Source organism: Poecilia reticulata, chromosome 10, assembly GCF_904066995.2.
Source record: "Poecilia reticulata chromosome 10, P_reticulata-male-v2, whole genome shotgun sequence".
In the NCBI taxonomy this organism is placed as follows: Eukaryota; Metazoa; Chordata; class Actinopteri; order Cyprinodontiformes; family Poeciliidae; genus Poecilia; species Poecilia reticulata.
Window position 1 is genome coordinate 19,605,941 of NC_088839.1, and position 20,962 is coordinate 19,626,902.

At 42.8% G+C, this 20,962-nt stretch overlaps 2 protein-coding genes and 1 long non-coding RNA gene across 3 annotated transcripts; 1 reads left to right on the forward strand and 2 right to left on the reverse strand.

The window, feature by feature from the left end:
- Window position 1: 1 nt before the first annotated feature.
- LOC103471420 (uncharacterized) lies at window positions 2-14,406 on the reverse strand. The gene is made up of 4 exons (XM_008420408.3): window positions 13,827-14,406; window positions 6,045-6,264; window positions 5,430-5,678; window positions 2-4,674 (listed from the first exon to the last, which is right to left on the reverse strand). The coding sequence occupies exons 1-4, from the start codon at window positions 14,064-14,066 to the stop codon at window positions 2,165-2,167; spliced, it is 3,219 nt and encodes a 1,072-aa protein (XP_008418630.1). The 5' UTR covers window positions 14,067-14,406; the 3' UTR covers window positions 2-2,164.
- Window positions 14,407-16,253: 1,847 nt separating this feature from the next.
- Window positions 16,254-17,447, reverse strand: LOC145553081 (uncharacterized). The gene is made up of 2 exons (XR_014089271.1): window positions 17,362-17,447; window positions 16,254-16,679 (listed from the first exon to the last, which is right to left on the reverse strand). It is a non-coding gene; the product is annotated as an uncharacterized LOC145553081 (long non-coding RNA).
- On the forward strand, window positions 16,597-18,327 carry map1lc3cl (microtubule-associated protein 1 light chain 3 gamma, like). Its single transcript, XM_008420407.3, has 4 exons — window positions 16,597-16,702; window positions 16,811-16,866; window positions 16,957-17,063; window positions 17,391-18,327. Exons 1-4 carry the CDS (start codon window positions 16,645-16,647, stop codon window positions 17,578-17,580), a joined length of 411 nt encoding a protein of 136 aa, XP_008418629.1. The 5' UTR covers window positions 16,597-16,644; the 3' UTR covers window positions 17,581-18,327.
- The last annotated feature ends 2,635 nt before the right edge of the window (window positions 18,328-20,962 follow it).

Below are 20,962 nucleotides of genomic sequence, written 5' to 3' on the forward strand. Positions count from 1 at the left end.
ATCATTTATCAGCTTATTTTATTTATCATATGCCACAAATTATTCTCATACAACTCTTCATTATTTTAATAATTCAATATTCATTTCAAAGTCCTGAGCAAAATATCAAGTTAAAGAGTATTTGCCTGGTTTTGGTCATCATCTGGCCAATATGATTGTACTTCAGAGGCTGTATTGCCAATTATTAAAGAATATCACATCCTCACAACAGCTATTATCACTGAACGAGTCACAGAGCAGCATGCAGAGCGGGGAGTATGTGTGCACACATTCATTCTCATGGTTACAGGGGAGTTGGAGCATTATGCAACTAAGCTTTTTATAGCTAGTAGAGTTAATATTCAGAATGATAAAACTGAACCACAAAAGCTTCCCAGAGTTTTTTTTTTTTTCGTCTGATTTTGTTGAAACATCAAAAACCTCCAGTAAAAACACTCATTTAAAATATTGGACATTTCCTCCATTGCATTGTTTTTTTAAAGATAGTTATTCGGTCAGTATTCACAAACGTATGAATTGGTTATTCAGACAAATCTGGGCGAAGATGCATTAACAGTTTTATTGCAGTAGCACAGTTTTATTCTAAAAGATAAGAAAAAAATATATTTAATGTGATTTACTTTATTAAGTAATTATAATTAATTAACTTATGGTACTTTTTGTAAATCATCTCTGAATTTAAACAATATTACTTTTAGAAAGAAGTTTACAGTTTGAAACTTAAAGGTTTGTTAAAATCAGTGCCGGTACATTTGTTGGTTTCCCTAAAAATCTATTACATTTAAGCATATATCATTTCATACTAATTTTTATTTTACGCTGATCAAATGATCCAAGAGCCTCTTAATGCAAATGCATCACCTATTTTTCTAAATCATAAACACAAAATCTTTTGGGAATTTTTTTATTTTATTTTACCAGCTCAACAAATTAATCTTGCAATATTTTTGTGAAAATCACTAGAACGAAAACATAAGAATAGTTTTATGGGTTTGTTTTATTAAAGGAAAGCCATTAAGTTTCCAAATATCTTTGGTAGTTCCACTGATACTTTCTGAACTGTTCTCAGCAAAAAGGAAAAGATTTGAGAAACTTTTGCTTTATTTAGTCAAATCAACTAAATGCAGGTTTGTCTGAAGCCAGGTATGCTTTGGAGTTAAAGTCACTGAATAATTACTAAAAAGAAAGCAAAAATTATGATTGTTATATAATCTTTGTGTTGTTACTAATGTTCCCCATTAAAATACATTAATTTGTCCAAACATTTGTTCAAATTTAAAACGAAAAGTAGATCCGTATCAACCGCCTAAAATAGCTGGACAAATATGCATCTTTCTCCAATAAATATATTAAATTTAAATGTTTGGTGTGAAATTGTGCTGCTGCAATAAAAGTTTTACTCACCGTTACCAGGAGTCCCAACAAATAAGTTTACTGATCCACAAGCTGAGTTTCCGTTTACCATATAATTGTGCAATTTGACATTTTGAAAACAAATTTGTTTAATGGAAACGCGTCAATTTCGAACAAACTCATTTGTTTATAAGTTTTGCCGCTACGATATGGTGGGTTTTTTTGGTCGTATCTAAAATGGTTTATCTCACAAAACTGAACTAGATAGTTTCTTTGCGTCACACGAGTCACACGATCAAAAACCGGACGTTCCCACCGGCACAAACTACGAGGAAGAAGAAGAAGAGGAAGTGGTTGGATGATCAAGGTGCGGATGGTTTTTTAATGACTTAGCTGAACAAACTTATCCGTGTGTGATTTTAATTGCCTTTCTTATTTAGTGGAATAAATAAGAAAGAGATTGTGGTTTTTTTGACATTCGCAGAATATCAAAAGTTTTGCGAACATTTGTAATGGAAACGCAGCTACAAAGTAACCCATTAGCATTTTGTCGCTTTTTCCTTTAGTTTGTGAGGATGTCAAAAGTGGCCATATTGGTTCAAATTTACCAGATTATTAGTAGAAGGAATGAAGATATTGTAATGGCAAGTTGGAAAGACTTTATGTGCCAGAGAGGATCTTTCATGTAGGCAGCATCAGAGATCTGAATAATCAGTAAACAAAACTAGATGGCACTTCCTTTAAATCAGATATAATACTAAGCACAAACGGTGTTTTGAATGTAACATGAGGTTCGTTGGCTGTACAAGTGTCACTTCTTGGATGGCTTTCGTTTGAGACTAAGAGACCTCATGGAGCCGAACACCTTCCTCCCCAGATCCCTAAGCGACCGAGAGCGCTGCAGTGGCAGCCGTGGAGGAGGGGAAGGGGAAAACGACGGCGAGGACAGAGACGAGAGTGACTGGCAGCTGCCCTCCAGGCTCTGGGAGCGAGACAGGTTGAAGAGGCTGGCGGTGGAGGACAGCCGCTTGTCCTCTTCCTTGGCTCTCAGCAGCCTGACGCCTTCGTCTCTGCTTGTGCCGCCCTGCGCCACGTCGAAGGAGGAGACCCAGTGGCCCCTCTTCGCCAGCTCCTCCCTGTGGCTCCGAGGCACCAACAGACCCTGCGACTCACTCCTGAACAGAGCCCTTCTGGAGAGCCGGAGGCTGGAGCTGCGTCTCTCCCCGTCCTCCTTCCCTCTCGACCTGGAGAAGACAGGGGAGTGATCAACCTTTGGCTTCCTGTCAGAAGATCCCTTGGCTCGTCGGTGCTCCCTCCTCCAGCTTCCGATGTTCCCCCTGCTCCAGCCATATCCGTACTCGGCTCTGTCCATCTCCTCCTTCTCAGTCTCAGACTCTTTCCTCCACAATCGTCCCTCAAAGCCCCTCCATAGTTTGCTGGAGGACTTCCTGGGTGTATGGGCCGCCTCCTCGGCCCAAACGGAGCTGTAGTCCTCTCTCCTGGCGTAGCTGCTTACAGTAGCGGCCCTAACCAGCTTATGGGAGGCGTGTTTCCCCCTGTAGAGCCCATCTCTCTCCACCTTCTTCCACCTGCCACCACCTTCACCTCCTCCGCCACTATGTCGGAGCGAGCCACCTCTTGGTTGGAGTCCTCCTTGCTCCCAAGAGGAGGTTCGGTTGTTGTGTGGCAGGGAGCACTGGAAAGGGGAATCCCGTCGGAAAACTGAGAGCGGGGTGGCCCCCATTGGTGATGGCTTGAGGGGGCGAGGAGGAGAGCGAGCCCTTGGGGTGGGGTGTGAAGCTGGGGAAGAGGCTGTAGACGAGGGAAGATCAGACGGAGAGGGGATGTGCTGGTAGTGGCATTGTGAGGTGTACTGAGGAGGGGGAGGGATGTGGATGGACTGGTATGGGTGAATGGGACTGTTGGAGTGTGAGAGAGGAGGGGTGAGGCTGGACTGAGACTGAGGGGAGTGGGTGACACTGAGGGAGAGCTGGATCGGCCGCTGCGGGGTGGTTTCCATCATCCTGCCGTAGTCGAGCGATGGATCCCTCTGCGGAGTCAGGTGAGTTTTACTGTGGCTCCTCACCGCACCCGCAGGATCCGTTTGGAAGCAGTCGATATCCAGCTCCACGCCTTGCTCCATCAGTCCCACCACCACGGCCCGAGACAGACCCGAGAGGCGCGAGATCTCCCCCACCATGGGGGAGTCTTCGCTCAGCTTGGGACTGGAGCAAGACTCTTGGATCAAGCTGCTGCGCTGAGATCCAGGAGCCGATCCCGTGTTTGACACAAAAACTGGCTGTCCCACCTCAGGCGGAGCGCCAGTGCTCCAATCCAACGAGCGACAGAAGGAAGACGATCCAAACCCGGGAGTGGCTCCCGAGCTCAGCGGGACCTCCAGGGAACTGCGGTGGCTCAGGCTGCTTGGACAAGTTGAGATCCGAGAACGAGACCTGATTCCTGGGGTGGGAGTGCCAGATGACAGAGACTTGCAAGATGCAGTCGAAGTCATGTTTACATCACTCTTTATGACTCCACTGCTGTTGTTTTTGGCTGCGTCGGCGGGTCCGCGGTTAGAGTTCAACCCTGGAGCCAGGTTCAAGTTGAGGTTGAGATGCAGATTGATGCTTAAATCTTCTCCGGTCGCTGAAGGGAGATTACCCAGGTTGATTGAATTCCTGGTGGCCTTTTTCCCCATAGCGCTGAGGCTGACTCTGGCTGAGTTTCCCAGCAGGGACTTGCAAGGAGTGGCGCTTCCATCCGGCTGGGTGGAAGGTGTATTGCGGCTCTCAAAGGCGGATAGAGATTGGGTGGAGCCGTGACTTTTTCCAGGAGTGAAAGGACCTCTCTGTGGGATTGGACCAGGAGCAGCAGGTGACGTGAGATCGGAGGTGGAGGAGTTCACCCGCTGGTGGTACTGGCAAGCCAGCCGAGCAATGTACTGCTCCAGGTGGGTGACAGAGGCCGGAGTGGGAGGCTGCTGAGGCAGGAGAGGGGCAGTGTCAGGGTTCGCTTCTGCAATCTCATCGTCCTGGACTCCTTCAGAAGTTGTGGAGGATGATTGTTCTTGGTTCAGGGAGGTAAAGAGGGGGCTCTGGAGGGCGACGGCGTGCAGCGGGCTTGGATAAGAGTAGACCTCTTTGGTTCGACGAGACACCAGGTCTGTGCAGTAGCAGGGGTCCAACTGGGGCTTCAGCTGCACAGAGGAGGGGGATGAAGAGGGATTTAGAAGGGGGATGATGAAGGAAACCAGGGAGTCACCGACCACCGTGCAAAGATCAGACAGAAAGCTGAGACCAGAGGCATCAATCTCCTGAACAGCTGTAGAGACAAGAAGAAAAACATGAATAATTACAGTTTTATAGTTTTCAGTTAAATCATCCAGGTTGTTGCAGATATAAGCTTGCAATTACTATTACATTAAAACAGACTTCAATGTAGATTGAGATTTTATGTGATGGACTAACATAAAGTTGAGAATTAATGTAGTGACAGAAAAATTCAGTCCACTTTCCTCTGATATTGCTAACAAACTTCAGTGCAACAACTAACCTCAGAAAGCTAGCAAAAGACAAATCTACATTTTCTGTGAAAGCCTCAGAGGTTTGCTAGAAAACAGGTGGGAGAGTCTTTGAACATGACAATTATGGCTAAAACGATTAATCGTATTAATCGTGATGAATCCAATTTAGTAACTGATTAATTGTTAACTAGAAAATACAGACTTAAACATCTCATGTGCTGAAAGAACAACACACTGAGTAATTGAGCCAAAACATTATAGCTGCAGATGTATCATTTGCTATAAATGATCAAGCATACCCTAAAAAATACTTTGTTGTATTTTAAGCAGTAATATGTTTATTGTATTATTTAAAAAGTATCTGAATTATTAATTTGTATGAAAAGTCTTAAGTGGTTAAATAAAAAAAAAATTAAATTTTTTTTGTCCAGTTTATTGATTAATAGTGGAAATAACGAGTAGAATAATCTATTACTACACTACTCTGTGTTTGCCTATCACATAAAAAGATCGAGGACCGTGGATACTTTTGCAAGACCCTGTAAAAGGTCACCTGGATCATCTGGAGCAGGTGCAGTCGGATCCTCTGCTGGTCCGGTTTCCTCTGGGCTGCCGTCCGTCGCAGGCTGCTGCAGCTGCACTACACCTTCTGACCACAGGGTGTCAGTGTTGTCAGCAGAAGCAGGAACTTGTTCCCACGACTTTGGGGGTCTGGCAGGGGTCACCGGTGCAACATGGGCAGCTTCACTGGACACGGAGTAGCAGGAGTCCGACAGAGAGCTCCCACTTACAGAGTAGAAACCTTAAAAATAGAAAAGGGCAGTTTTTACCAGCATAGGTTTAATTTTTAGTTAAAAATGCATCACCTCTAGATACTGAAACATTAAAATTCCAACAGAAGGGTGTGCACTGACTGCTTAACTAAGAAGTGTAAGAGTGCCAGTGTTTATGACTTTTTAAACAGTTTAACAAAGACAGTAAAAAAAAAAAAGTAGAAACTGAACAAGTCAGGGCCAAGTCACCCAGAGTTCAAGTAAATAAACCTAAAGAAAGATTGTGGTTAATGTTTAATGGGAAATTTCTCACTTATACCAGAAGGCGACAAATCGTTGGTCATTATCTCCCACTTCTGCGGCCGACGGGGTGTGTGTTTTGGGTGTGTATTTACCTGAACTGGGTCTGGAGTCGCTGTCCAGGTGAACCACACCACCGGAGTCTGGGGTCGGAGGGGAGAGGAGATCTGAGGAGGCGTCCCAGGAGAGAGTGGACCACCGGGAGTTACTCCCCCTGCCAGATGAAGACTGGATGGTCACATCCCCCGAATTACTGAGACACTCCTCTGGACTGCTCTGACAGCCGGACCCCATTGTGTTTGAGCGGGAGGCAGCCTGAAAAAAACAAAACAAAATGAGATTAGCTGCTTCGAAGGAGCCAGGCTGTCTTGTAATCTTTTAAAGTGGTCCTAATCAATATTTGCTCAGGCATTTTGAAACTTTTTTTTCCTGCTTTTGCCCTCATTTTCTGATCTGAACCACGACAACATATATTGCAACATCCATCCATTTTCTTGCACCCTTGTCCCTTAGTGGGGTCGGCAGGGTTGCTGGTGCCTATCTCCAGCTAACGTTTCGGGCAAGAGGTGGGGGTCACCCTGGACAGGTCTATATTGCAACATGTGCTCAGGAAACTGAAGAAAGAAGTGTGAGACCCCAGGAAGCTGTTAGTACAAACTTACACCCAACAAAAAGCAGGTTAACTTTAAATAAAATTCAGTTTTCAATTCCTTTTGACCCATAAAAGCACCAAGAAAAGCTTTAAAATGTTTTAAAATTTTAAAGGGTCGCCGTGCAAGTCAGAGTGGAGACTTGGTGCTAAAGAAGAAACACTCTCAATTAAATTAGTGTTCACATGCAGCTGGCTGTGCTCTTTGTAGTGATCCCTATCAGCGTCCAAGATAATTGGATGTGTCATCTTCCCATGAAAACTGGTTCAAACATGCCCCTACATTTAGATGTCAGGCAGCTTTTTACACACACATTAAGAGCCTCGTCTCTAGAGAAATACGAAATCAGCTTTTCCCTGAAACAGTTTTAGAAAGAGCAAACACGTGGAAGGAAGAACTCTGGTCACCAAAACTGTTTCATTTTGACCAGCAAACATTACATATTATGGAAATCTAACACACAATCTTCACTGTAAAACACAGTGGTGACAGCATCATGCTGAGAGGACGCACCCAACATCTGGGAGTTGATGTTGAAACTGCATGAATATATATACTTTTTTAATTTTCCGATCTTTTTTGTTTTTTCAGATAAAAAAAAAAGATCTGAAATCTTTTACAACTTTCAAATAATTTGTAAAAGAGAAAATAAAGAAACTGGAAGCCATGTACAGTTTTCCCTTTACTTCATATTTTATATTTGTTGTGGGTCAACTATGTGAATTTACAATAAAACACGCTGAAAAAGAAAATTATTGACCACTACTGACAAAAAACCCCCCAATTAAGTAGGAATATTTGGAAACAATTGGAGCGCTATCAGGAGTAGAAAATATAACAACCACCCTGAGAAACTTCAGTAAATAAAGACAAAACGGAAACTGACTAATTTCTGCTTCATCTTTTGAGACTTTACCAGAAAACAAACTGAAACCTTCCTCAACTATTTAATGAGCTCACTTTGCATGTCTTCTACAGTTCAGAGACGTGTAGGACCATGTCTCCGATGAGGTCACTCCACGTTGAGCAGAACAAGCAGGAATAACAGCTGTCAGGTTAGCAAAGTGCCTCCATTTACCAGATTAGTAATAGCTCACTAGAGTAAACCCCCTCACCCTCCATATCCCCGACCCAGCCCTCCAGGAGACCAGGCAGGAGCGGCGGGATGAGTCCGATCGAGCCCAAACAAGAGCAACACTGTGAGTGGTTACTGAGGAAACAATACAGGTAGTGACTCACTGCTGGGGTGACAGGAGACGAGGGGCGGGTGTGGGTGTGTGAGGGGGTTCAGCAGATAATGGGAGAGGACAGATGATGTAACAAAGAGCAGTCAGAGCGGCAGAAGGGAAGGAGGAGGGGACGGACGGGAAAAAGTGGGTGAAAGAATGTCAGCCTCTGATCCAGCTCAGGTTTACCCCCCTCTCCTCTTATCACTTTGCTAACAGCTCTTTATGTTTCTCGTGGGTGACCAAAACGAGTGCGAGGGACATGAAAAAAAAAGAGGAATAGCAGAGTGAGTCACTGAGTGAGTGAAGGCAGAGGAGGGAGGGAGGGAGGGAGGGAAGGAGCGGTTGCCGGGCGAGGAGAGAAGGGCATCTTGAAGGACCCCCACCTCCCCCCACGCTCCCTTCGACAAATAATCCCCACCGCTGCCGCCACCATCTCACCCACTTCTCTAATATCCTCAGAGCCCGCTGCCCCCGACTCACCATAGCTACAGCTCTCTAACTCTTGCTCGCTTCGCCTCCCACACAGACTCAGAGCCGCACAACATGCAGGCCCGAAATATTTCCCTCATCCTCGGCCTGGATCCGCGCGCACCCTCCCATCTGAGCCATGAAGACACATCTGAGCCTGCGTTCTGGGTTGCTTTAACACAAGTTTCAGCGAAATAACCCATCAGCATCTGCAGAAAAACCATCCTGACATCATAATGCATTGCACATTATGGGGTATAGTCTTACACAGTGATCAGATTATAAGACAGCAGAGGGATAGGAGGTCAGCGCTGAGCTCTGTAATATGATATTGCTTCATGTGAGGGAGGAGCTCAGCTCCCCGTTGGAGCAATTTGCAGAAAATGCGCGGGTCGATTGGACAATAATGCAGCTGCACATGCAATTCACCTCCTCCTAACAGGTGCGTGACGTCACCAGCGGCACAGCCTGAAGAAGAATGATCACAACGATGATGATGATGCTGTCGCAGGGCGGAGAGCCTTTTTTTTTTTTACTTCCATGCAGCGTGTTATTTATTGTTTCATGCATTATTAATGTCATATTGGAATATAAAGGCGGCCCACGCTGCGTTTCTGCGTTCAGGCTGCAGACGGAGAACCTGCAAGGATCAACGTTTCAGAGCTGCTCTGTTAGCTGCAGAGACTCCCTCTCAAAAACCCCCAGAGGCAAAAAAAAAATGAGAGACAAAAGACGCCTCACTCCACAAGTCAGAGTAACGTCCCTCCCATGTAAAGGGACACTTCCAATTTCTTGTTTTAGGACACAAAACCCTCAATAGAAGCACAAAAAGCATAATTGTGTGATAGGGCTTTATCCCACAATTATCCCTATAACTGGTTTGTTGTCTTCATTAAATGTTGCTCCAATTTCACACATATTCAGTATATATAAAAAAGAAAATGCTATAAACTCTTGAAAACCTGAGAAAAAGACCTGACTAGGGATACTTTAATAACATATTAACACGATTTGTGTGCATTTTTCCTAACAAAGTGCAAAGCTAATAATTCACAATAATTTCTGCGTGCAAAGTCGAGAAATATGTTAAAGAAAATGAATAAATGCAAGCAAAAACAAGGCAGTGAGGTCAGAATAGCGAAACGCATCAGCGTAATTATTATGAAGATTATATGCTGATTTATCCAGTACGGAGGATGAAGTCGGGTTAAAACTTTCTTCAGTAGCTTTTACTCAGTCAGCCTGGCAGAGAGATGTGCTCAGGAAAGAAACTGATTAATTTATAAGGCTTTTGTAAACTATTGAAAGAATGACTTGCTGATTTAAACTCCTGTCAACACTAAAGAAACTGTGTCTGTTGTGTTGTATTGCTTATTTTTATGGTATTGTCTCTATTTTCTATAGGCAGTAATGTTTCGTTGTCTTTTTCTGTGTAGTCCAGTCTCATGTCTGTGTGTTTGTCTCATATTCTTGTATTTGTTTGCTTTTTACCATCATAGTCAGAGGACCATAGGTGAAAAACTCATTATTGTGGGTAAAAATAAAGAGCATTTCTAGACAGTAGTTACAGCTTTACTTAATAATAAAATATATGGATGGCAACAAATGTTTTCAAATCTTAAAACCATAGGAAATTATTCATTTTCTGTTTTGAGAAACTTTATGCTCACAAACAAAACCTGCAGTTCCACATTAGCTTTGGATTTTAAATCTAAGTTCTCATTTCTTTTAGACATACAGAAACAAAAAGCGTTTCCAGAAGAGAAACTACTTTAAAGGAAAAGTTCATCCTTCTCACTTTCAGAAATATAACCCAGTTCTCCTGCAGCAATGGAGGAAAAACATCAGTATTGACCTTTAACCTTTGGAATCTCAGAGCCACACATCCATTTGACATATTTCCTTCAGAAAAGAAAAACAAATTGTTTTTGTGTTTACAAAAAATGGTAGATTTGCTCTGCTGCACTATGTCATCATCTATGTGTGTTTATTCTGTTTTACAGAGAGATGCTTCCTGCAGGTTTATTTTCTGTCTGTATACCTTTCATATTTTGGTTGATTTTTTTTTTAGGTTTTCTGCTTCTAGATTTAAGATTTGCCCTTTAAAATGAGTGAATTTATTATAGGTGGACGCATCCCCTTTTCATCCAATGCAAATTAAGAGACTCTGCATCGTGTTCCCTTCATCTCTCTGTTATCTTCGGAGGGAACGCTTATTTTTGCACACAGAACAGCAACAATGAGGATTCCAACTCGGCCTTGACACCCATTTCAAAGACGAGAAGAGCTGCTTCAAGCTGCTATCAAGTGAGAAAAAGTCAAAAGATAAGAAGCATGTTTCAGTCACAAAACGCACATTTCCTTCCTTCGGCCAGCGTTGTTTGGGAACAAAGTTATTCTTCTGGAAGATCTATCTCAGACCAAAAACCTGGAGTAAATAAGATTCTTTTGAAAACCAAACCCACAGATTACAACATACAGTAAATGATAGAGACAAATCTGCCGCCGCTGCACTTTAAATCTCCCTTTTTCTCTGTAATTTCTTTTCACCTAATTATGGTCCTCCCTTGCAACAATTACAACCGTTTTTATTCCCGTTTATGCAAACGTTGCATAGATGTAAGGAAAGGGCCCGACGGGGGCAAAGGGCAGAGAGCCAGGCCGCTCTGCCCGGCCAGCAGCTCCCCCTTCGGAGGTGAGAATGAGAGCTGCTGCCCGGCCTCCCCGCAGGATCCCTCCGCACCACAGCCGGGGAGGGAGGGAGAACCACGGAGAAGATGTTGGCTGGTGGGTGGCGAGGAAGGCTGCACAAAAGGAGACGAGCTTCCATCCAGATGCCCACTCTCAGACCTCGCACTGTTCAGAAATCAAGCTCCGAGATGCGACTTTATCGTAACGTTGCGGCCACAAGCAGCGCTCTGCACAGGAGATCTCGTGTTTATATGTATCAGTATTCTGCAGGCTGCTGACTAATGTGACTCACGGTGTAATAACAGTTTGTTCAAAGTGACCGTGATGAAGTATCATCTGCTCAGAGTAACGGCGAGATGGTATTTATTGTAGCCACCGGCGGCTGATTCCATGTCTAAAAAGAGAAACCGGCAAACACGGAGCGGAGCTGTAATGTCATTGCTTTGTCAGATCCAGAGATAATCCGGAGATAATCCATGACGAACTGATCCACCACATCCACTGCTGTCTAATTGTATCCTCTGTGAGGTTCAGCCACAAAGACGACGGCCCTGACGGTGAATTTTGTCGTGAACAGGAATATTCCTGCATGGAGATCTTTTCACAGAACTCGGTCACTTTGCAGAACAGGAAGTTCCCAAAGCGAGAAAAGGAAAAAGTGAATTTATTACTGATTAATCTGCCTAAGCTGCAGCTATAAAAAAAAAAAGTTTGGAATTTTGTCCTGGGAATTAATCGATTGCTGGAAACAATCCAGAGGTTTTTCCTCCAAAGCAGCGCAGCGCTACGATTTCTGTCCAACATGGTGAACTCAGAACTAGAAAAAAAACAAAAAACATAAATCGATGTATCCCTGTTTTTGTGAAGTCATCCATTTTTAAAAGAAGGATATCACAAAACAAAAAAAAGGCAACAGCATTTTATAACCGTACAGTAAATCCAGTAGAAGTTAGTTTTAAAAAGCTCTTACTGATTTAAAAATATAATGTATTTTCTAAAGCCAAGCATCAATAATTTTCTTTCAGCTACAAAATATAAGTAAAATATGCAAATGTGATATTACTGGTGAGGATATCCATTGCAAATAGCCCATGTTTCTCACTTATCTCTATCTTTTCTGTTATCATGAGGTTCTCATCATTATCCATGACCTTTACTGTTAATAAATCTGTGTGGGCAAACAGGGCAGTGAAAGCCCATCCAGCTGCAGAGTGCCAACACACGGCACATACAAATAAGTTAACAGATATCTACCAAAGCTTTGTGGCTGCAAACTGATATTGTGATTCAGCATATTGTACCTTTGAATACCTACTTATTTTTTTATTTTAGAGTAAAAATGAGATGTTTTGCGATGGCATCAAGAAATCAACCAAAAGTCAAATCTTTTGAACATTTTAAAAAGATTTGACTTTTTAAAACGTTAAAACATCTCCGTATTTTTTACTGGAGGTTTTCCAGCAAAATCCACCATCATCTTTCCGTCTTCAGCGAAATTGATGTAATAATTTACTGATCCATGGATAGATTTCTGTCCTGCATGTCGACCCACATTGTCCTCATTCTCAACACGTAAACAGCAGCATATATTCCAGGCCCAGGTTTGGAGGAAAAGGGAAACAAGTTAACATTTTTATGTAACAACGAGAAAACAGAGCGAAACTATGAAGTTCACGGAAAATGATACGTTGTTTTCAACATTTTTACAAACAAAAACCCTGAAAAGTGTGGCTTGCAATTGTCCTCTGTACTGCAGCCAACTTCTGAATCCGTCTGTGTGTGATTTAATCTCAAGATGAATCCAGCTGTTCTGTAAAGGCTTCGGAGGTTTTTAGAGAACAAAACAGCATCTTCATGATGCCAAGCAACATAGAGAGTCATTTAGAAAGAAAACTAACACCTGAACACGCAATCCCTGTAAGATCCTGGGGGGAAAAAAACCATTAGAAGTTTCAAAAGACCTGAGAGCAAAACGGAAAATCACCTTCCAGCAGAACAAACACAAATGTCCTGGTTGATTCCTCGAGAGCTACTGCAGATGCATCCTTTCTCAAAATCAAATGAATGGCTTGTCTCTGCAGAGATGAATGTTACGGTGATGACGGGATTCAGACATTTGGTTCAGGTGTGTTGGATCAGGGTGTTAAACCTCAGACAGTGCTAGTGATGCTTTCCCTCCAAGATGACAGAGATCAAGTCATTTTGCATTAGAAAAAAAGCAGCATTTTCAGTTTTTACTTGTGCAAAGCTGGTAGAGACAAAACCCAAAAAGCTGGCAGTGAATTGACTCAGAGGGGCTGCACACACGTTCAAGATTTTTATGTAATCTGTGCCGTTTTTTCATCACTTCACAGTTATGCATCACTTTTGTTTTGATAAAATTCCAGTGAAATCATCTATAGTCTGTTCTTTTTTGCAAAGAACTTGATGTTTAAAATCAGTTGGCCATAAAGCTCCAATGATCTGAAAACTGCTGAGTGATGGATCAGTCCTTCCTCTAGCCTCTTTAGATTCAGACAGGATGTTAAAGTGACTTTTAGAGTCGAGATGGACCAGCAGGGTCTGCTCTCGACCTTGAAGCTGGTTCTGGTTCCCCTGACCTAAATGACATTTGCTCCATGTGACCCCCACTCAGTCTAATAACCAGCCTCCATGCTCGGATGAGCTTTGGCTCGGTCTCAATCAAGCGGCTCCGTTGAGCTCCAGGCGCAGCCTAAAACCCGCCCACTGAGCCGCAGAGGGACCGGCTCTTTGGCAGATCACCGCCAACTAGCATTCATATTTAATAACCCCGTCATGTCGCTACCCGGGCTACGAGCTGACAGACGCACTGACTGACCTGTTGCCTGCGGGATGTCGCAGAGCCACGCTCGGTATCCGACGCGGCGCTCTCCGCCTCCTCCGCCCGGGGCTCCCCGGGCGCCCGCTCCCTCAGCGCGGCGTCCACAATCTCCAGGTGTTTGCGCCGGAGCACCTCCAGCTCCAGAACCCCCGCCAGCGTCGCTTTGAGGCGCTCTCCGATGCGGACCCGCTCGGTGCCCGACCAGAGCGAGTTTACGCAGCCGCGGCGTGCGGCCATCCTGTTAGACGGCGGAGGCAGAAATGAGGCTTCGGACCGGGATTTACGGTGCAGCTCCGGGTAGAGCCACGCAACTCCAGACGAACGACACTAACATAGCTTTGATTGACTGAAATGCAGCCCTGTCCATCTGTGCAGAGCCGCGCAGCTTCAGGCAGCTCTCACCCTGACTGCAGCCAAACTGGAACCAATCAGTCCAAACCCTCAGCAACTCATTCCTCACATCGGTCCCGGGCTCGACTTTCCTTTGACATCCTCCGGTGTTCCTATCAGTGCGCTGGACTTCGTGCGCTGCGTCCCCAATGAGACAATGCAACAGACGGAGAGGGGAGATACATGTGGGAGCTGGCGGCGGAGAGGAGGAGCCACTGGTCCGGACCTGCGTACGGATTGGACGGACGGGATTTTCGAATGGACGCACAGAAACCTCCCCGCATGTCCGACTATAGTGTGCAGGAATTTGACCACAAGTAACAACAGAGGAAACTGTTTGGAGAATTTCTTTGTTAATTCAATTAATGTTATATACTAATGATTTGACTATACCTCCCCTCAGGGGTGGAGTCTAATGAGAATTATAGCTGGCTGAATAACACGCTTTTCAGTCTCTCTCAATTAAATCTAAAAAAAATCTTTAAAAACTGCTTTATGAAAAACACAACGTGCATATATGCCGTGAAGTCAAAGGAAAATTGCACATTTTCTGAAAAGTGTGGCATGCATTTGTTTGCTCTGATTAGAGGCGCACCTCATATTTTGGCATAGTGTGATACCAAAACATGGCTCATATGTTTGATATCAATGCTGACTTCTAAACGTTTTTTTATAAAGTTTGATATAAAACTTCTGACCTTTAGGTGTTTGTGCAGTTTTTTCTTCTGAGTTGTTTTGTTCAAACCTCAGACAAAATTTAGACAAAGTGTCCAGGTGTCTATAAAATACTTAAATAACATATTAGCAGGATTTGTGTCCCTAAACAAAGTGTAAAAAAATATAATTTGAAAGCAAATCGAAACATTTTTTTAAGTAGAGACGAGAAACTATAAAATCTCAAGATGGAATCTGAAACTAAAGTTATTGATCTGAACTTGGTATCAATATTACCGATATTTTTGCTCAATACACCCACTGACCACATCAGTGGAAAAGCATCACTTTAAATCTATTAGTTCAACTGTTAAATAATCCATACATCCATCCATTTTCTTACACCCTTGTCCCTCAGTGGGGTCGGGAGGGGTGCTGGTGTCTATCTCCAGGTACCGGGCGAGAGGCGGGGTCACCCTGGACAGGTCGCCAGTCTGTTGCAGGGCAACACAGAGACACACAGGACAAACAACCACGCACACACACACACACACTCACACCTAGGGGCAATTTGGAGAGGCCAATTAACCTGACAGTCATGTTTTTGGACTGTGGGAGGAAACCGGAGTACCCGGAGAAAACTCACGCACGCACAGGGAGAACATGCAAACTCCATGCAGAAAGACCAGGGCCGGGAATCGAACCCAGAACCTTCTTGCTGCAAGGCAACAGCTCTACCAACTGTGATTAATACCACTGTTAATTAATAATAATGATAAATGTTGTAAGTATTTTAATCTGGAGGTTTTGAGTTTGTGTTGCTGAGAAAGTTGCCTTAATTCACACAACGAATATCAACCATGATAAAAGTGAATCCAAAGGCGGTTCGTGTTCAGTCTGCAGGTACATTTATTATCCCAGTTACTGGGAATATCGTTATTCCCATGCACTGCTGACCCCTAGTGGTCAGTTGGGGTAGAGTTGGACAAATTTTGGCAAAGTTCCCGAGTGCAAATCGCAATTAACCTTGTTCGCAATTTCAACCAGCAGAGGACGGTGTTTCACCACGACAGACCACCTGATTGGAACTCTGTGTCCTTTCAAATTACTTTTGTCTCTCTAAAATAAAAATCTGGCCATTTTAGCATACACTAAATGAAAATACACAAGTTAATCTTTATGTGATGGAAAATGTTGCAGCTTAGTCCCTTAAGTATAGATATTAAATCCCAGTGAGAGTCTTTGGTAACACTTGAAAATAGATTTTTAGAAATCCTCTACATCTTCTCTGATTTAGCTCAGCTACTTTGAAAAGAGAGGCAGGAAATTTACCAAAAGCTGTTCTACAACGTATCAAATCAGGACGGCTGAATACGAATAGATGCTTCACTTTCAGATTTTTACGTGCACATCATTTTAAAAACGGACTTGCAGAGGTTAAAAGGTCGAGAATTCTCAGCTTCAGAATGGTCTCAGGAGGTTTTTCTGGTTGTTCAGGAAGTTTCTTCAGTCGTCTCATCGGGCTGCCTTAATTATCCCCTTCTTCTTGTGTGCCTGAAAAGCAGTTTTCAAGTCTCACGCTGATGTGAAAATGCTCCGTTGCAGGACAGTGTGATTCTCTGGCGTCCTCACCCACCAGGACAAGGACCTCGTCTTCGGACTCCTCCCTGCTCTGCGGCTATAAAACCTCGGCGGTCTCTGCAGCTCGCTGAGGTTCGCTTACTTCTCCAACCATTGGCCTTTCCAAAACCGTCCCAAACGACGAGCAAACATGGCTCCTTTTGAGAAATCCATGGAGATGACGCCCTTCAAGCAGAGGAAGTGCCTCGGTAAGACTCGCTTAGTCCTGTTGCATCGGTTCAAAACGCCAAACTCCGCACATGCTGCTTAGATGATGGTTTAAATTGTGTAAAATAATCCTTCTCATTTGTATTTAGCGACGAGAAAAGATGAAGTGTGCAATATTCTGTCTAAATTCCCCAACAAGCTGCCTGTGAGTTGACATTTTCCACACATAACTCATGTTTTTTGGGAGGTTCTTTCTAACTATTAGTTGTATTTTTTTTTTTTTTTTTTTGCTCAGGTGATAGTTGAACGTTACATCAGAGAGAAAACCCTCCCACTGCTGGACAAAACAAAGTTTCTGGTTCCCTTTGAGCTAACGCTGGGTCAGTTCCTCTGCCTTCTCAGGTAAACCTTTGTTGCTAGGTAACGGTGCAGTGCCTGTAGGATGACACTGAAATTCAAAAATACTTTATTGATACAATGGGACATAAAATGTTGTTGTAACCTATTTAATTAAAGAGTTATTGTAGATGGCGATGAAGTTTTCAAAATGGCTCATTTTCCAGACACCAAAAAACCTTAAATTATTACCAAAAAAACAGCAAGGGGGGCGGCGGGGGGGACGGGGGGGGTGGGGTTAAGTGCTTAGGCTGGTTTTAGAAGCAGCTTAGACCTAAATGTAAGTATAACAGCTCTCCTTTACCTCTGACCTTTCTGTCTGTCTTCCCTCAGGAATAAGATCGCTCTGGACGGGACCCAGACGCTGTTCCTCCTGGTGGCAGAGCGGAGCATGTCCTGCATGTCCTCCAGCATGGGGGACATCTACTCCCGCTTCAGAGACGCTGATGGCTTCCTGTACATCACCTACGCCTCCCAGGAGGCGTTCGGAGCGCCTCGGTCAGCAGACGAGCCGCCTCACTGAGCCAGATTTTAACCGAATGAACTGAAATCAGAAAGGGACTCACTGAGCCAAATGAGACACATTTTTAAAATCCAGCACTGCTGCTCCAAACTTCACATCTGCCTACCTCAATAAACTCCTCCGGACTTTCAAAGACTTCGTCTCAAACTTCGTTGACATTAGAGGACAACGTGACGAAGACTCCAAACAAAACCTACATAATGTAGACAAACATTTTGTTTTTAATTGAAATATCTCCCTTGCATTTTTTATTTTTTTTTTTACCTGTGTTCAAATTATATAAAATTATTGTACTTTGTAATGTTCTTTCTGTTGAAAGCTTTGAAATGTGTGTTCTTGCATTTTCCACATTGTTGCAAAGTCAGCTCATTATGAATCCATCTAAAGCCACCAAACTGTCTCCCGTCTGAGCACTTATTTCTTCTTTATTTAAAAAATATACTTCCTCAGCTTCCCTCAAAGAATGTGAATCCCAGGCTCATTATTAAACACAGTAGCGCTTTTAGGTGTCTGTTTGTGCTGTTCTGATGCGTTCTGGGTCCAAAGCACCAAAAATATATTCCTATTTCATCCTACTGACTGTGTGTCTTGTTGTTTTGTGTCCTCACTGCCACATTTGTTGCTGGGTTTGTTGAATTTGACATGACACCTGATTTTGTAGCTGTGTTTGTTTCAGGCTTCAGCAGGTTGACTTCATTCAGGTTCACCGCATTTATCCTTAGAAGAGAGAAAATCAAGTTGGTGGTTAACGTCACTCCAGCAGCTTCAGTCCCTAAGCATTAAATAAAAAGCAATAAATGACCCTAAATAAACCACAGAGCAACAGCAAAATTAATTTATATATACAGCTCTGGAAAAGATTTAAGAGACCACTTAAACTTATCAGTTTCTCTGCTTTATTTTTTATATATGTGTGTTTGGGTAAAATGAACATTGTTCTTTTATTCTGTGAACTACTGACAGCATGTCTACAAAACTCCAAACAAAAATCTTGTATTTATTTGCAGAAAATGAGACAGTCAAAATGACAAAAAAAAAAGATGCTTTCAGACCTCAAATAATACAAAGAAAACAAGTTCATATTAATTTAGAAACAACAATATGAATGTTTTAACTCATAGAGTTCAGACATCAATGTTTGGTGGAAGAACCAGAAGGGTTTTCAATGGGGTTCAGTGCAGTGGGCTCTTCATTTTTTACAGAGTTGTTTATATATTTTTCAGAGAAAGGCTTGTTTTTACAACCATTACATAAGAAAAGAATATGTGATCTGTTCTGACATGAAATCAAAGTGTTTGGAAGCAACTCATGTATCTCCTCAGTCCCCAAACAAATAGTGGTATGAAAAGACTGACGAGCCACTGTAATAAATATTTATTAGAGTAAAACTTTTTCAGTTTTAATATGTGATCCAATGACTAAAATACGTGATTAATCGCTGAATTTCACTGTTATTTCTCATTTTAGATGTTCTATTTAAACCAGTAATTTAGCTAGAAACTTTGAGTTCCCCAAGAGAAGCTATGAAAAAAAAAAACCTGATCAGAGCCTCAAGCATAAAAAACAAACAGACATGATCATTAATCATCCGGTACTAAATTCAGCACAGTTGCCATGGGCGACGCGCATTAATGAGATGATCGGTTCTCACACACTCAGGTGCTTCATTCCTCACCTGGCTCTGAGGAGCGGCGCTCCCACCGCATGATTCTGTTACATAAGGCCGACCCAGTCCCCCCCCCATGGCTGGGGTCAGTGGGACAGAGGGGCGTGGACGACGCTAAGTCGAGCCAGAGGACGGAGACACGCTGAGTGACAGGAGTGTAGATGGCAGGCAGCACAGAGAGAAGCGCTCCGTGAACAGGAAGGGGAGACTGTGTGTGTTGCTCCGATGGAAGACGGCAGGAAAAAGGAAACACTGTAAATATACTGATATACTGTAGCGTAATGCGAACACACGATGGACAGAAAAAAACACACACAGAAGTGGAGTCGTGCTGCCCGTCATTTCACACTCCAGTGTCCATTCCAGCAGCTTCCTGCCAGAGCATTAACCTGAACACCAAGACCTGAGGAGCTTTATTTATATATATATATATATATATATATATATATATATATATATATATATATATATATATATATATATATATATATATATAGCCTATTATTTATTTATTGGACCAACATAAAAATATATCGAAGCAAATAATGCGAACAAACAAAACATTAAATCAATCTTGTCTGAACTTTGAAGCTTTAAATGTTTAATCCACTCTTGCACTAATTCAGAGCTCTTGGTGATGCATTTGAGCTTTGCTTTATTCAAATCATAAAACAAATAATTAATGTTTCTTATGCGACAATAACGTTCACAAGTTTAGCAGATTTCCTCTGTGTCATATCAAAACTATCCATACAGGCTCAAATATAAATAATATCTATTTAAATGGCCCATAGAGTTGTAACAATCATTAGCTTTATTTTGGGAGTTAATTTAAGTTAGTTTTTTTTAAAGAACATTCAATAAATTCTAAGTAGTGTCAAAGGATCAATGTTCTGTCTGTACACCCAACTAGTGTTGCAACAAAAATTATTCTATTTATTATTCTGAGTACTTGTCAAATATTGGATTTTAAAAAATTTGCATACTTGCAGATTTTTCATTTGATCACTGAAGCTTTTTTTATACAATATTAGACAAACATTAAAAGACGAAAATAAACCATTTCTTTTCAGTGTAGAGTGTAGTTTGTTCCTCCAGCAAGGTTAAAATCAATAGCCTTAACACTGGTAACAATTACAAATGATGATGTTATGGGGCTGCACAGTGGCACTATCTTGTATAGTAGAGCTGTTGCCTTGCAGTAAGAAGGTTCTGGGTTCGATTCACGGTCTTTCTGCATGGAGTTTGCATGTTCTCCCTGTGCATGCGTGGGTTTTCTCCGGGTACTCCGGCTTCCTCCCACAGTCCAAAAACATGACTATTAGGTTAATTGGTCTTGTCTAAATTGGCCCTAGGTGTGAGTGCGAGTGTGCATGGTTGTGTGTCCTGTGTGTCTCTGTGTTGCCCTACGACTGACTAGCGACCTGTCCAGGGTGACCCCGCCCCTCGCCCGGAACGTTAGCTGGGGATAGGCACCAGCAACCCTCCCGACCCCACCAAGGGACAAGGGTGTTAGAAAATGGATGGATGATGTTACACACATAATCACACAGAATAGCTTAGGGAAGATTATAAAGGACCTGAGTGTTAACAAGTTGGTATGAGGGAACTCCAAAAAGATTTGGATAGATTCTACCCTAAATAGATAAAAAAAATTAATTTGTTCAAATGATTCTTTAATTATGGTGTCCTGTAATAACCATGTCGAGACACAAG

What these genes read in the sequence shown, in the direction of transcription:
- LOC103471420 (XM_008420408.3), bottom strand. Translation starts at nt 14,066, where the DNA reads ATGGCCGCACGCCGCGGCTGCGTAAACTCGCTCTGGTCGGGCACCGAG. An exon ending in CGACATCCCGCAGGCAACAG is followed by an intron (nt 6,265 to 13,826) that starts GTCAGTCAGTGC and finishes TGTTTTTTTCAG; the next exon opens with GCTGCCTCCCGCTCAAACAC. An exon ending in CGACTCCAGACCCAGTTCAG is followed by an intron (nt 5,679 to 6,044) that starts GTAAATACACAC and finishes TCTATTTTTAAG; the next exon opens with GTTTCTACTCTGTAAGTGGG.
- map1lc3cl (XM_008420407.3), top strand. Translation starts at nt 16,645, where the DNA reads ATGGCTCCTTTTGAGAAATCCATGGAGATGACGCCCTTCAAGCAGAGG. An exon ending in CAAGCAGAGGAAGTGCCTCG is followed by an intron (nt 16,703 to 16,810) that starts GTAAGACTCGCT and finishes ATTTGTATTTAG; the next exon opens with CGACGAGAAAAGATGAAGTG. An exon ending in CAGTTCCTCTGCCTTCTCAG is followed by an intron (nt 17,064 to 17,390) that starts GTAAACCTTTGT and finishes GTCTTCCCTCAG; the next exon opens with GAATAAGATCGCTCTGGACG.